The sequence below is a fragment of the Xiphophorus couchianus genome, chromosome 12 (genome assembly GCF_001444195.1).
Source record: "Xiphophorus couchianus chromosome 12, X_couchianus-1.0, whole genome shotgun sequence".
NCBI classification, from domain to species: domain Eukaryota; kingdom Metazoa; phylum Chordata; class Actinopteri; order Cyprinodontiformes; family Poeciliidae; genus Xiphophorus; species Xiphophorus couchianus.
The window spans coordinates 4,788,122-4,804,244 of NC_040239.1; the positions used below are offsets into that span (position 1 = coordinate 4,788,122).

At 36.1% G+C, this 16,123-nt stretch overlaps 2 protein-coding genes across 3 annotated transcripts in view; one reads left to right on the top strand and one right to left on the bottom strand.

Moving 5' to 3' along the window:
* mrpl1 (mitochondrial ribosomal protein L1) overlaps positions 1-2,355 on the bottom strand; it is a 15,033-nt gene extending 12,678 nt beyond the window's left edge. The window contains exons 1-2 of one of the 2 annotated variants that reach the window (XM_028034003.1): positions 2,261-2,296; positions 712-760 (exon numbers count right to left, since the gene is read on the bottom strand). In XM_028034003.1, coding sequence (XP_027889804.1) covers positions 712-760; positions 2,261-2,281 — 70 coding nt within the window. In that variant the 5' untranslated portion in view covers positions 2,282-2,296. Of the gene's footprint in view, positions 1-711; positions 761-2,260 lie in introns of both variants that reach the window. The other variant, XM_028034004.1, reaches the window with a different exon arrangement.
* On the top strand, positions 1,648-16,123 carry cnot6l (CCR4-NOT transcription complex, subunit 6-like). The gene is made up of 12 exons (XM_028034002.1): positions 1,648-1,805; positions 4,210-4,331; positions 5,962-6,148; positions 7,598-7,683; positions 8,644-8,733; positions 8,828-8,896; positions 8,971-9,128; positions 10,210-10,364; positions 10,442-10,593; positions 11,166-11,390; positions 12,316-12,518; positions 15,473-16,123. Exons 2-12 carry the CDS (start codon positions 4,220-4,222, stop codon positions 15,692-15,694), a joined length of 1,659 nt encoding a protein of 552 aa, XP_027889803.1. The 5' UTR covers positions 1,648-1,805; positions 4,210-4,219; the 3' UTR covers positions 15,695-16,123.

Here is a 16,123-nt window from a genome sequence, read left to right on the forward strand (position 1 = left end):
CTTTAATGTATTGTGGTGCTAAGCCGTTCAGTGATTTATAAACTAATAACAGTATTTTAAAGTCTATTCTTTGAGCTACAGGGAGCCAGTGGAGGGACTTTAAAACTGGTGTTATGTGCTCTATCTTCCTGGTTTTTCCTGTTGAGGGCTTTTCTATAAAACTCACGTTTAACTCAGAGCTATCTTCACATACCCAGTGGATTTCTCCTGTTCTGAAACCAAAAACTTTGAGTATCACAGAGGAAGGAAGGTTTATTCAGAGTATCTAGTTTCTAGTCAGAGTTCGTAAATTCTGCTTTCTGAAACGATCAAATGAAAGGTACTCACGCAAATGTTGGTTTTTAAACTGTTTCTAAGCTGCAATATCTTCCCCTTGGAAAAAGAACAGCTCAAACAAATTAATGAACGCCCCAAAATAAAATCCTCATAACAACCAGAAGTTGTTTCTGATACAGGTTATGTGAATTTTGCTGCTTTTGTTTAGCTGCTTGGGATGTCATGTCAAACAAATTAAGGCTGCGGGCATCAATCTGCTAGCATTAGAGGTCCAATCTCGGATGTATTTCTAGATGGGAAAACAGAACCGGACGGCTTGAAGGCCTCGACGGCCTCACGACCCAAATAATATACCCAAAAAAACAATACGAAGCATTATAAACCAGAAACATGCCCTAAATAAATCAGGAAATAAAAAAAATAACAAAAACTGACCTTTCCAAACATTCCGCGTGCAGGTTGCCATATCTGCTGTTAGCGGTCCCTGTGAAAACAAAAGCCGGTTTCTTTGGTTCCGCTTGACAAAAGGGAAGAATCTAAATTTTAAAAAATCAGACAATGGAAGTTTAATTTATCTACTGGGGTTTATAACAAACATTCAGTGGTAAATCACTTACGTTAAAAGAAACGCTCTTCCGCACGTTTAAGATTTTGCATTCAGTATAAATTATGTATTGAATCTTTATTCAAAATACTTAAAAGTTTGACATTAAATATTAAGCTTAGATGACTGAATCTAGAATACTGTCAACAATAAACTGAGTGCATATACAAATATTTGGAAGATTTCATTATTATTTAATAATATCGTCAATGAATACCCATCTGCATAATAGAGGAGAATAAAATATCTAGATAGAAACAAAAGAGAATTTTAAGTTTACTCAAGTTTAAGTATTAAATTCTAGTTTTAAAGAGGCTTGTTCTCAATATGTATATTTTACTACAATACATAGAGATGGTGGCTTGTATAACATAAATACATTTACATATCTCTTCAACTGTCGTTTTGTGGGTTGGAAGATGAAAGGTTTTCAAACCTTACCTCAGGGATATATTTATGAATATAAACTACAGTACCTTTGATCAACTCTCGTTTAAAATCTTAAATGCTAAAACAGCTAAAATCTAGTTGTTGAGTTATTCAACCTTACATTTGGATTCTTTAACAAACCCACACTTAGCATGGTCCTGATGGATATTTCTTTCTTTCTGAAGGTTAGTTGTTCGTAAAAATAAATAAACAAACAAATTAATTAATTAATTAATAATAATAATAATAATAATAATAATTCTTTTATATTTTGTTTCTAATCGCTAAAAGTTTTATTAAAATTGGTTACACAAGATATATTGCGCAACCCTTTCGGCGCGCGCTCCGGGAGTGTGACGGGGACGAGCGGAAGTCGCGTTTGTTGTTCTTCCTTCTGTTTCCGAGACGTTCAGGGGTCTACACGGGTTCTAGAGGCGCGTCTACATGTCGCTGCTAATTCCCCTCATAAACCGTCTTCTACCGCACCCGAATGAAGGTAAAGTCCCCGCCTCGGTTCGCGTTCACACAGAACACATCCACCCGGGTCGGTTCCGAGTCAGATTAAACCCGCTCCCGGCAGATCGGCTCCCCGGCGGTGAGCCCCTGTGAGCCCGGGTGTCGAGCGCACAGCTGCCGACAGTCGAACTAATCCAACCCGCTGCTTCGGAGGCGCTCCCCGGTGAACGCGGCTGGGTGCTGTTTTTACCACTGTCTAAGTTAATGTGTTAATATGATCAGTGTTATCAATATTATCAATTATCAGACACTTATATTGACTCTGGGGTCAGGTGTGACAGCTGCTAAGCCGAACTTCTTCCCGAACGGGCCCGTCTGGCTACTTTTGACACTACATCTATGTTTGGAGACTCGTCCTTCAGCTGTCTGTGCAGTTGGCTTTGCTACATTTTCTCCCATTTAAAAAAAACTTTCCCACCTCGTAAAAATACAAACCTCAGAGTTTAAGGCGATCATTTCCACGTTTTCAGGAAAAAAATAACTTTAGTGATTAGTTTAAGTTCAGAGTCTAAACGTATAAAATTCCTACATGGGTGTGATGAAAGTTTCCTCTGGAAGTGTAGTTCTGTGATATGAACAGATGCCAGCAGGCCACATGTCACCCTGCTCCTTGCTTGTGACCCAGTAATGTGTAAACAGGTTATGCAATTCTTTTCCAAACTTGTTCACCTCGGCCAAACTCATGTCGGCTGCTGCATAAACACCAGGCAGAAAGTTCTGCAGCACTTCTCAGGTTAGTCTGCATGCTGCTGCAAAACGCTCCCATGCTACAAGTGTGTTACATGTTCTGCGCAGACATGCATGTTAAATAAATACCGTCAATTTTCTGCTGGGTCCGGAGTTATATCTGATGTTTACAGCAAGGAGAATAAAGTCATGTTAGAAAAAGGAAGTAATTATTAGTTGTAGAACAGAACAGGCCAAGAACTATTACTGTTTTATATATATATAGTAACAAAACAATACATTAAAATGCAAATCTAGAATACAAAAAGAGTAGCTACTTCAACATATTTTTACTCAAGTAAAAGTAAAAAGTAGCCATCCAAGTAATTGAAATGGAATCCTTATTTATTTCAAACAAGTAAAGGTCAGAGAAAAAATAAAATAATTAAGAAGAAAACAAAAATATATCAAATACATAATCAAACCTTTATATCCAGTTAGAAAAGAAATGGGAAGAAGATAAATCCTATTAGATCCTACCCCAAAATACACAAGTAAAAATTAGAAGTACTGGAATATTTGATTTAATATCTTAAAAATGATTTCATTAGATAGAGAAAACTCTAAAATTATGTACAAATTCTGTTATTTTAAAGACTTAAAGAAAAAATCAGGCAGAAGAAACACTTTTACAAATTATTTTTTTCATTATAAAACTTTCCGAATTCAAACTTACTGCAGATAATATAGATACTAGGAGAGGGTAAAGTGACAATAAGTAGTACTTACTTTATTTTCTTGGTCTCTAAATGACTCAACAGGTGCAGCAGATAGAAAATAACATCAGAACAACAAAGCAGGTATATGAACAGGAGGTCTCACTTTGACATAAACTGTGTTTCTTCATTTCTTCTTCATTTAATGACGTTAAAAATATTACTCAAGTAAAAGTAAAAGTATGTTGTATTAAAACTAATCCTAGAAGTAATTCTTCCCAAAATGCAAATTTAACATTTACCAGATCATTTATTGTTGTCTTGACAAAATTCTTGTTGTTATAAAAAAAAATTATGATTTATTGACTTTAAGTTGAATTACAGCTAATGATCTCTAAGAATCCCAATAACTGAAAGTATTTGCAGGAATGTTGGTTTTATTTTCTCCACTGTTGTTTCCACAAGAGCTTCAGTAAATATAAATACATTCCAATGTATCCTGAAGAAACCTCACATTTATCCTTATTTTATTGATTTCACAAAAGTAGTTCATCCCTATTTTACCAATACTCAGAAAAGCAAACAAGTTTCCTGAAGTATGTATAAAACCTTTTGTGTCTTTACTCATCAAATTATGAATTATGGTGATTACACACAGTTCTTTGGTGGTTATGGACAGGGTTTTGATATATTTGTAAAAGAAACTTGGTAAAAGAAAAAGTTGAGATGAGAAAACAGGTTTGTGCAGCCAGAAATGTTCAAGCCGTCCTGGAAAGCAGCTGTTTAAAATTACATCTCCAGCCTTACGATGTATGATTCAGTTGAAGCGGTATCATGCGTCACCCTGGAAAAAACATTGTATTAATAAAGAGCCAGCAGTTTTTCTGCTAACTTCTTTTCTTGAAATCTGTTTACAAAACTTCTTTTTTCTCTCTGTAAAGTTTTTCTCTCTGAATTAAAAGCTGGACTCAGTGTTTTTGTTTTGCTTTGTTTTTGTTTCAGATTAACAGGTATGCCAAAGGAAAAATATGATCCTCCAGATCCCCGCAGATGTTACACCATCATGTCAGCTGAGGAGGCGGCCAATGGGAAGAAGTCTCACTGGAACGAGCTCGAGATAACCGGTTAGTCCGACTGCTTCTAGTTAACGGGAAATAAATCCCAAAGCTTTGAGTCCAAAATGTTTAGCTAAAGAAACATCCAAGATGGTTCAATCAAACGCAGCTGGTTGTCTTCTCTTTTATTTTTTGAAGAAGTTTCAAAAGACAAAATGGCTTCTTCAATTCAGACTGAACCAGAGAGGAAGTCCAGAGATGCACCGATCCACTTTTTTTTCACTTCCAATACCGATATCTGAGGTTTAGTATCGCTTGATATTGATCCGATTCAGAAACACAGTGCTGAATTTATTGAATTTTTTAAACACATACATAAATTTACTGAATTACAAATTTATTTGATAACTCTGTACCAGTATAGCACGTAAATACACCGATAATTTCACAAGCTTGGTTGAACACGTAAAAGCAACTTTAATTAGTTCAGTCACTGCATTCAGGAGTAGAACAGCCAAAGTAAAATAAATAATAAAGAAATTGAAACAGATTAAAAAACAATATGTTTACTACCACTTAGTCAAACATGTAAAAATTAAACTGAAACAAACAAATTTCATAATATTGTGCTAAAATAAATAAGTTATAGATTTAGACTGAAAAGATCTGTACAAATGGATTGGGCACATTGCCACCGATACCCAATCTAAGTTATTTTTCAATATTGTGACCGATACAAATATTGATATCAGATAGTTGCATCGCTAGGCATGTCACGATAACGTTTGCTGGTTGATAAATTGTCCCAGAAGTTATTGCAAAAACTGATAATATTGTTGTTTTGAGAGGAATCAACTAACTCTCTCACTCTTTGGTTACCTAGCAACAACCTTCTGAGTAACTGCTGCAGCAACAGTTTAAAGTTCTGCCACGGTGCTTAAAAATAAAAAACTGTGGATAAAACAGGAACGGTCAAGCCACCAGTTTGGTACTATTTCTGATATTTAAAACAAAAAGTCCGGATCAATAATTATCAATATCGACTGATATGAAATGCTTATATCATGATACGTTCTTCAGCCGTATCGTCCAGCTCTACGTCTCTACTCTTGTGAAATTCCTCAGACCAGGGTTATAATAGTTTTGGGTTTTAAATTTTAGTTTAGTTTTTATTTTGTTGTGACTTTTTGTTTGTCTAATTCAGTTACTTTTAATTAGTTTTTAAAGTGCGTTTGCTTGTTTTTGTTAGTTATTATTAGTTAAATATTGCTTAGATTTTATTAATTAGAGTAGTAGTTTTAGTTTTTTCATGCTTTGGTTGATTTTTAGGTGTGGCATTTTCAAAATATGTATTCATCAACCAAATGGCTGTGGTGTTTTCTCCCGCTATTTTGTGGACTAGCTTAGAGGATAATGGATGCTTATTGCTTGTGTCGAGGAAAAAATCTATTTCACATCATTTTGAAAGGCTAATAAGTAGATAAACACAAAACAAAGGATGTTATACGTATAGTTTACCTACAATATTGTTTTTCCTCATTAATTACCGTTTTTATTTGTTTTAGTTAATAAAAATGTTTTGTCAGTTTTAGTTATTGTTATTTTGTTAATTTTAGTTGACTACATCATCCTCGCATCATCACCAGTTCTTCAGAATCAGATTTTAATGTCGTCTTGTTTGCGTTTTTTTTTGAATCAGGACGAGTCAGGAGCCTGAGCAGCTCGTTATGGACGCTCACGCACCTCACGGTGCTGCACATCAACGACAACAACCTGACCCGCATCCCGCCGGACATCGCCAAGCTGCCCAACCTGGCCTACCTGAACCTGTCGTCCAATAAGCTGCGCAGTCTGCCCGCCGAACTGGGCAACATGGTCTCTCTCAGGTAGGCCGCCCTGCGCTACATGGCACCTGTCAAACACATGACGGAGCTGACCCAGGGATTCCCACCATAACCATCACACTGCCTGCATTTCTTTAAAACCCATCATAGAGAAGCAGTGTTTTACCCAGTAATGGGCCACTTTGTATATTTGGACTTTTCCTTTTCATCAGAACCTTCATTAAAGAGGAATTAACCCTCAAGTCAGTTTTTTGTAGATAAACTTTCTCAATTGGTTCTTAAAGCTGCGGTATCATGTAAAATCGTCTTTTTTTTAGTTTTATGTCATTTTGTAATGTCACTCTTTCATCAGAAACATACCTGGAGTGTTGCCTTGATTCTTTCATGCATATTTGAGAAATCCTTTAATCTCCATGGCAACCATTCAGCTGTGTGAAACGCCTGGGTGGGTCTAGCCCCGCCTTTGAGTCGCAGCCCTCCCCCACTCACTCCTTCAGACTAGCCAGCAGCAATTAGCAAAAACCTGCTGAGCTCATTATATGAGCTGCTTCTCAGTGAGACGCTGGTGAAAACGTTGTTAAAGGGTTAGTAGATAAGTAAGAGCAGGAGTTTCTTAAAGAGACAGAGACCCAATTTCAGGACGTTAAATTACAAAGTGAAATTTATTTTAAGTCATATTAGATTTATATAGCATTTTTATAGCAACTGAAGGTAACAAAGTTAGTTGATAATACTATAAAATGGCTCTATGTGCCTGGAAAATACATAATACTGTTAATGTTTCTGTGCAAACTGAGACATTTTTGTGTAAATTTGTTTAATTCTGCAGTATTTTGCCGAAAACCATCTCAATGCTGCCCTCTTCAGGCTGAACCTGCTACTGCAGGTTGCACATGATACAGCTTGGCTAGCATCGCCCCATGTTCAGATATAATTTAACTTACAAGTAACTTTTCACAAGATATGTGAACTTGTAAATCCTAAACATTGATTTAGAAAAGTACTATCAAATCATTTCACTAATAAGAAGACATTTTCCTGTGTTACAGGTGAAATAATCTGCCAGAGAAAAACACATTCAAATATCTGGAGAAATAATTTTTAAAAATCATTTTTATTGCACATGTATCGCTCTTTATACAAGACTGCAGAGAAAGTTACATTGTTTAATAAGTATAGGGATTTAATCACCAAAAAAAACACCTTGAGAAAACTTGAAAATTGCTTCAATTTAGCTTCATATTCCAGTGCCTGTAGAAACAGGTTTTATTGATCAGTAGTGATGGAGATAATTTGTAATTCAATCCTAAAGTGAAATCTTGTCACGTAGAATAATAATTTCTTTAAAATTCTGCAGGGATTTAAATGCTAAATGATCTAAGATAACTAAATAAAGGTTCTAACTCTTCAGTTAAGAACTAGAAATAATCTCGTAGTCAGAAATAAAAGCTTAGAGCTGAAGACTAATGCTTGGTTGCTGCTTTTTTGCAGGGAATTGCTTTTAAACAACAATCTTTTACGAGTCCTGCCTTACGAACTCGGCCGGCTTTTCAAGCTTCAAACTCTGGGACTAAAAGGTGAGACGTCTTCATTCTTCAGTGATTATATTAGAACTATCCACTAATTAATTTATTTAGGGACATTTACACTGCAAAAACAAAATCTTATCAAATATTTTTTATCTAGTTTCTAGTGGAAATATCTTGGCACACTTAAAATAAGACAAAAATATATTACAAGTAACTTTTCAGCCAGATATAAGAGATTGTTTTAAGTCAATAATTCCTTAACAATGATTTAAACAAAAGTATTAGTTTCACCTACAGGTAATTTTATAACAAGACATTTTCCCATGTTGTAAGTGGAATAATCTGCCAGTGAAAGTAGTATATTATTAAATACTTTTCAGTTCATATGAAGTGAAAATATTCATTCCATTACAAAAGGAGAGGCAGATGTGACATTTTTAGTCATCGAAGCTGTTTTAAAACTTAAATATATATATATATATATAAAAAGATTTGTTTGGCCTTTCTTTAATAAAAAGGAAGTGATCTCATCTCTTTATGTTACTACACTGCAAAAACACAAAATATTACCACGTATTTTCGACTGGATTTACGTATAATTTCTTATCTTATCAATAAATTATATTATTTTATAAAAGTTCACACAAAAAAGTGTTAAAAATAATATATTAAAACAAGATTCCAACAACAAAAATAATCGTTTAATATTAGTTATTGCAGTAGCTAATATTAGATTTGTAGATTTGTGAGGTTTTCTTGCCAGACAAGAAACTTTACATTGACAAAAAATAAATCTAAATATAACATGATTCAAAATAGCTGCCAGTGATCAGCATTTTAAAATATTAAAAACCATTAAATAGACTCAAATACAGCATCCTCTTTAGGACAAGATTAAAAAATAAAGATAAAATGAAACAATGTTAAAAATATACTAGATGGAAATGTGTAGTTATTACAATAATTATAGTTGCATTTTGACGTTTATGCTGCATTTATTGGTCGCAGGAAATCCGTTATCGCAGGACATCCTGAATCTGTACCAGGAGCCCGACGGAACCAGAAAGCTTTTGAACTACATGCTCGACAATCTGGCAGGTAAAACCCTCAGCAGCACATTTAATATTTATGTCATATTAATGTAATATTTATAACCCGCTCCATCGTCTTGTTTAAATAATATTTCCCCCAGTTCACCCAGAGCAGCTCCCCCAAAGACCGTGGATCACTCTGAAAGAGCGAGACTTGATGAGCCCAACAGGTCGGTTCTGGTCGGTTAAACTCTTTAAAAGCGACTCTTCGCCGCTCTGATTACTCCTCTGGTTTCGCCTGCAGCTGCGTTCACAGTCATGTGCTACAACGTGCTGTGCGACAAGTACGCCACGCGGCAGCTCTACGGCTACTGTCCGTCCTGGGCGCTGAACTGGGAGTACAGGAAGAAAGGCATCATGGAGGAAATCACCGGCTGTGACGCCGACATCATCAGCCTGCAGGTGAAGCAGAGTTTATTTAATGTGAAATCTGAGAATAAGTTATAAAGACACAAGTACAGATGGAACTCAACTGAATGGTACAAATTTAACCTGGAAGCAACAAGATGCAGATGGTTAGTTTAGCTTTTTAAAATGTTGTTTGATACAAAAGAATCTTATTTTAACAAACATCCAGTGACATTTGCTAAAATAAAGTTGTGAAAACTTCATTGAGAAGAAACAGGATGTTTTTGAAAAAAATTAAAATTGTATTTTTATTCTCCCAAACTAATTAAGAAAGCAGCTTTTTGGGGGGGGAAGTTAAAATACTATTTTAATATATAGATATATATATTTGGAAAATAGATTTTAAAAGAATGTGAGAAAATGTGCTTTTTTATTATTTTCAAGAAATATACATATACTTTGTAAAAAAAAAGTTTCAAAAAATATTTTAGAAATTTTTTTGCCATAGAAGTTTGAAAATTAAGAAAAATTGTGCTTTTCTTTTTACAAAAATGATTTTGAAAAATATGTATTTTGAAGAAAAAAATACTAAATGTGTTAAAATGTATTAATTTTTTAAAATAAAAAATGTTTATTAATTGTTTCAAAAAGTACTTTTGAAACAATTTTCAAAATGAGTACAACATGAAAAATTTGCTTTTCTTTAAAAAAAAAAGTTTACATTTTTGGGGAGAAAATTTAGAAAAATAAGAACATTTTTCAAAACCATATTTGAAAAATATATTTTTATAATTAATGTGGAAAATTGATGCTTTTCTTTTTAAAAAAAAAAAAAATCAAACCTGAGAGGTTTTTTTTAAACTTCTGCAATGACGCAAAGATCTCTTTTCTACAAATATCTTCAAATACCATTTTTAATTTCTTTCTAAACAGGAAAAAGAAAAAATATATGAAACAATTTTTTTTTGTATATTTAATTGAAAAAACAATAGTGGGTCACCAATAGTTTGAATTTGGGGAAAATTTTTGGTCACCACTGCTCTAAAGGGAAGCGACCTGATCAAACATCAGAACCACCTCCACCGATTCCCAGTGATCCGATCCGTTCAGTAAAACTTCTTCTGTGTTTCTGCAGGAAGTGGAGACCGAGCAGTACTACACCTTGTTCCTGGAAACACTAAAGGACCGCGGCTACGACGGCTACTTCTGCCCCAAATCCCGCGCCAAGCTGGTTTCTGAGCAGGAGAGGAAACACGTTGACGGCTGCGCCACTTTCTTCAAGACCGAGAAGTGAGAACCTCAAAAGTTTTACAGAACCAACATGGAGTCCGCCTGAGAGCTAACCCAGACGCTGCGGATGTCTGCAGGTTCACTCTGGTCCAGAAACACACCGTGGAGTTCAATCAGGTGGCCATGGCCAACTCTGAGGGGTCAGAGGTCATGCTGAACAGAGTGATGACCAAAGACAACATCGGTGTGGCGGTTCTGCTGGAGGTTAATAAGAACATGTTCTCCAGTGGTAAGACAAGATGGTCATGTGACCATGATTTTTATTATTCCCTCTTTCTGTTATAGATAAATAGATTCTATTCACTGTAAGTTGAAATAATGCAATCAAAACATCTAAATATTCTATGTAAAAAACGACTAAATTACTCTGAAAAATCTGTGAAATTCATGTGCTATATCCTGTCTTTCCACAAGGTGGCACCAGAGATTTGTCACTCTGTGAACAACCGCAGTTTTGTTGTTTGCTGGAGAGTTAAAGAGGCCTTAACTGCTGTTTTTATGCCTTGTGTTGCTCAATATTTTCTGACTTTATGACTGTTCTATATATTTGATTTAAGTTCATAATATTTAGTGCTATGAAGGAAAGCTTTACTGCCAGATACAGTAATAATTTTCTGTTTTTACTGCTTAAAGTTTCATGACACCTATAAAACTTGCTGGAAATTAATTTAGGAAGTAAAAAATCCCCCCACTGTGTTAATTTAGTAGCTATTTCATTTACTGTAGAGGTTCTTGTTGCCTGTCTTTATGTTTATTAAACTATTACTTTTAAAATCTATAATTTTGTTTCTCTCTTGTGAGGCGTGAAGCCTCAGGAGAGGCAGCTACTTCTTGTGGCCAACGCTCACATGCATTGGGACCCGGAGTACTCGGACGTTAAGCTGATCCAAACCATGATGTTTCTGTCGGAGCTGAAGAGCATTGCGGAGAGAGCCTCGGGCGCCATGACGACGGACTCCCCGACCTCTGACCCGTCATCCATCCCCATCGTCCTGTGTGCCGACCTCAACTCGCTGCCCGACTCTGGTAAGTCCAGTAAATAATTAATCAACTTAAGGTTAATTGTACATTAATGGTTTATTAGATTATAACGTCCGCTGCTTAGACCTTCTGTTAGTGTTGCAGTTTAGTCTCCATCCAGCAGAGGCGCCGCCATCTTTATTTCCGTTGGTATAGAAACAAAGATGGCGGAGATATCACTGAGCAGAACGGTAAAACGATCCAAACAGAGTTCGGTGTGGGATTCAAAATGCATTTTGTGCGGTTTTATTTTAAAATATAAACACCTGAAATATACGAACTCGACAAGATCCTTAATTTAACCTCATTCAGTCGAGCTTGATGACGGAGCGGCGGAAACCTGTTATTCTAAAAATGACCGATCAGCTACGAAGGCGAGGATTGGATGACAGAAATCAAACGGAAGTTATGACAGAAAAAATGTGACGTGGGAGGTTTATTTTTACGGCTGACGTGAGTTAATGCACTTCATATAGCTACGTTTTAATCTTTCAAGAACTACAGATAGTTGTTCTGTATTCAACTTCTGTATGAATATTTCTGTGTTCTTGGGGAATTAAGTGTTTCACGTATTTTATTCTTTTGTAACCTACGAGGTTTATGTTTTAAGTTTCATAAGGTGAGAAAGTCTAAATGTTCTGTTTATTCGGTCATTCAACTGACACAAAATGTTGACATTTAATGATGTGCTTCTTTAAAAGCCCCTCATGTTATGGAAAGATAATCGACACCCTTTTGATACAAGAGAAAACTGAGGTTTTTAATAAAATGGCCGCTTATTAATTAATTGTTACTGACCGATCAGTATAGATCAATAACTTGCATCCCTAGTTGAGTTAAGAAGACTTCAGTGATTTTAACCATGTTCCACTGATTTAAGCTGAAACAAGAGAGTTTTAAGTTATTTTAGTTGCATGTTGTTGCTGTGCAGGCGTGGTGGAGTACCTGAGCAACGGCGGGGTGGCTGAAAACCACAAGGACTTCAAGGAGCTGCGCTACAACGAGTGTCTCACCAACTTCAGCTGCAACGGCAAGAACGGCAACTCGGACGGCAGCATCACACACAGCTTCCAGCTGAAGAGCGCGTACGACAGCAACCTGATGCCTTACACCAACTACACATACGACTTCAAGGTAGAAACCTGCTGCTCAGCAGGACTCACCAGCTGCGTTCCCGTTGCAAATGTGCACAAAACGTTGTCAGTATTCTGCTAATGTTGAATAAACAAAATGTGTTTTTGTTAAAATAAGAAACGCAGTTAAAATCACATGTGAATAAGTTTGTTCACGCGACAAATCTTTTAAAAAACATCCTGTGCCATCATCTTCCTACTTCCTGTCGTCTTCTTTGTCTGTTCTGCCAGTAGTAACATCCGGTTGTTGATCATGTGACTCGTGATGCGAAACAAATGTTTTCATTGCAGTTTTGCAAAATAAATAAAATTTGATATGGCTAAAAAATTACCTCATCCTAGCGCAAAAACTTAATTGAAAAGCAAGTGTTTTTCCCAAAATTGGCATGTTTCCATTAAGCAAATACATTTTTGTAAATCCAATTTGTGTGGTTATATCAGGGGTGGGCAACTCCAGGCCTCGAGGGCCGGTTTCCTGCAACTTTTAGATGCATCTCTACTTCAGCACACCTGAGTCAAATAATGAGGTCATTAGCAGGACTCTGGAGTACTTGACTGCACTTAGGAGGTGATTCAGTTATTGGATTCAAGTGTGTTGGACCAGGGAGACATCTAAGATTTGCAGGACACCGGCCCTCGAGGACCAGGATTGCCCACCCCTGGGTTATATGGTCAATGGAAACACAGTTACAGTCAGTAGTTTTGCTGTGGAAATCAGCAGTAGGACATACTATATAATATTGGTAAATATCAATTATCGCTAGCCCTGCACCTAGTCCTTAGACTTATGTTGTTTTTCCTCTTCGTGATGCATTTTTTGATTCATGCGAATTATAGACTGGAAAATATGATAATATCAGATATCAAAATTGCCCCAAATTTTCATACTGTTGCATCCATATATGTGACCTAAAGCTGCTTTAAATCTTTGCATTGCAAACCTTATATTGTTTTCTATTCACTCCAACTCTAATTTTTCTTGATCTGTCAGAAAAAAAATTCTCAATAAAATACTTTTAAGTTTGTTGTTCTAATCTGATAAAATGTGAAAATATGGAAGTGTTATAAAAAGCTTGATTTCTCCCCCTGAATCTTGATCCTGACTAAAAAGAAGAGATTCACGTTTGACTGAAACAACTCAACCTTGGTCAGATACTGGACTGTTAGAGAAGTATTGATCAAGACCAGCTATTAGATTAACAAAAACTTTAATTAAGTTTAGATTAACTAAACTTAACTTAAGTTTAGTTAAGTTTAGATGAGCTAAACTTAAAGAAGTTTAACCCGAGTAGATTTATCATTTTTCCTTCCTCCAGTTTCCTTTAAATCAACCATTTTAATTTCACATTTGACCTGAAAACAATAAGTTTTGGGTTGAATGAGCTTAAAACTTATAACCGAATGGAAAACCCAAAAACATTCGTGTGGAACATAATTTAACACTTTTTAGTAGTTTTCCTGTGGAAACCAGAAGTTAGTTTGGAAGACATTTTAACCAGAGATGCATCACTTTTTTTTTCCTTTTTTTTTTTTTTTTTTTACACTTTTCTGCAGTTTTTCAAACTGTGTTGGTGGCGAAGCCTTTGAATCTCGTCTCGCCTCACAGTTTTTGATGCGCTGACATTTCGGCCTGGCATTGGAATGAGTCACGCCGGCAACTTTCACATAATGTGTGGTTTTCTCGTTTCATGGCCAGCAGCTCATCTGCTGGCTGTCAGGTTTTGCTTTTTTCCATTCGGAGCGTCTCTGTTACTTTGCTCTGATGGAAACATGATGCCAGTTTTTCTCCAGGGTTTTTGTTCTGTTCCTCTTATGTATTGAGCTGTTGCGCAAATTCAGCTTTTACAGGAACAAGGACAAAGTTCAGCTTGCCCACATTAAAACAGAATTAGCTGATATTTAAAGTTTACCACCCTGAAAGTGGGAAGTGAATTCACTCCTCCCATCTTAAATGTTGCTAACTCAGATCTTGTAGTTGTATTATCTCGCTGTGTTTATTTTCTGCTTCCTGATTCGCTCCTGCTTTCTTTGCTAATAGAAACGGCTTATATGAAGCTGAATTCCCCCGAAAAGTTGCTTCAGTCTAAATATTTTTCTGGTTTTTGTCGTTGAAGTTGAGTCTAAAAAGAACCTGAATCTCTAATAACAGCATCCTTTAGTTTACAGTTGTTCATTTGTACCAAAGGATTAACTGATCAGTAATTGGATAATATAAGATACTAGGATAGATTTTTTATTTCACAGAATTAGAAGTTCAAACTGAGCTCTGTGTAGAACATGTACTCGAAGAAGATTTTTTTTTTTTTTATCTTGAATGCAAAATATATATGTTTTTTTGTACAGCTTTGGCTTAAAACTATTGATTTGTTTATGTTCTATAAGTAAATGGCCTTTTTTGAGTTTTTATCCTATTAGTTGATGCTTTTTTTCAATAATTGATTCAACACAATTAATCCAATTAACCATAAGATATTTGTAACCAAAATTTTTCTAAATAATTTTCATTTATTTCTAGAAAGGTTTTGACTTTTCAAACTTAAAAAAATTCCACTTTTTTCTCAAATTTCTGAGGATAATCTCAAATGTATTTTTGTCACAAATTTTTGACCTTCATACTTCATACAAGTTTCTTGTTTCTCAAAATTTCTTGAGATTAATCTCAAAATTTCAGATTTTTTATTTTTTGTTTAAAACTCAAATGTTCTCCTTTCTTCTGGAAAATATCTGAAATGACCTTCAAAATTTTGGAGTTTGTTTTAGCAAATTTTTGACTTTTGAAACTCAAAAAAAAATTCTCAAACATTTATGAGATGAATCTTAATAATATCTACAATGTCCCTAATACGCCATCGCACTGACCCGACCAATGAAGCCGATTCTTATTTCTGTGCGGAAGCTGTTCACCTGTTCGCCACTAGAGGGAGCTCTTTGTGAACGTCTCTTCTGTTCCCGCAGGGTGTCATCGACTACATCTTCTTCTCCAAGACACACATGAGCGCCGTGGGCGTCCTGGGCCCGCTGGACAGCCAGTGGCTGGTGGACAACAACATCACCGGCTGCCCCCACCCCCACATCCCCTCGGACCACTTCTCCCTGCTGGCCCAGCTGGAACTGCACCCCCCCGTTCCCCACGCGCTCAACCCCCTGAACGGCCTGCACTTGCCGGTCCACAGGTAGTCCAGCCTGGGAAAGCCCCGCCCACACCTCTAACCTCACCCACTCAGCTTTTAAACACTGCCCCCCCTCCCAGCTTTGTACAGGACCCTGTACAGCTCACCATCAGACTCAAACAAGAGGAGTGAAGTATTCGCCCGTTTGTTGCTCCTTTTCGTACCTTTTGTGTTACGTTGATTAATTTCCTCCCTTTAAAACGAAGCTTGATACCAAAAATTGGGGATGAAGGTGCTGAAGTGACCCGCCTTAGATGAGATCATGACGGCTCGTTGATTCTGTCTTTGGATAAATTCAACACGAAATTTGACAAGAGACGAGATGACGTCTGTCCCAGTTTGTTTTTCATACATTTAAGAAATAAATCTTTTAAGTCACAGTCTAATAGTAATGATATAAGATACTACAAAGCGTATTAGGGCTGTTGTAGATGGG

Bases quoted from the DNA above. Each gene is read 5' to 3' on its own strand.
- cnot6l (XM_028034002.1), top strand. From the start codon at position 4,220: ATGCCAAAGGAAAAATATGATCCTCCAGATCCCCGCAGATGTTACACC. The intron at 6,149-7,597 runs GTAGGCCGCCCT...GCTTTTTTGCAG, and splicing joins GGCAACATGGTCTCTCTCAG to GGAATTGCTTTTAAACAACA. The intron at 11,391-12,315 runs GTAAGTCCAGTA...GTTGCTGTGCAG, and splicing joins CAACTCGCTGCCCGACTCTG to GCGTGGTGGAGTACCTGAGC.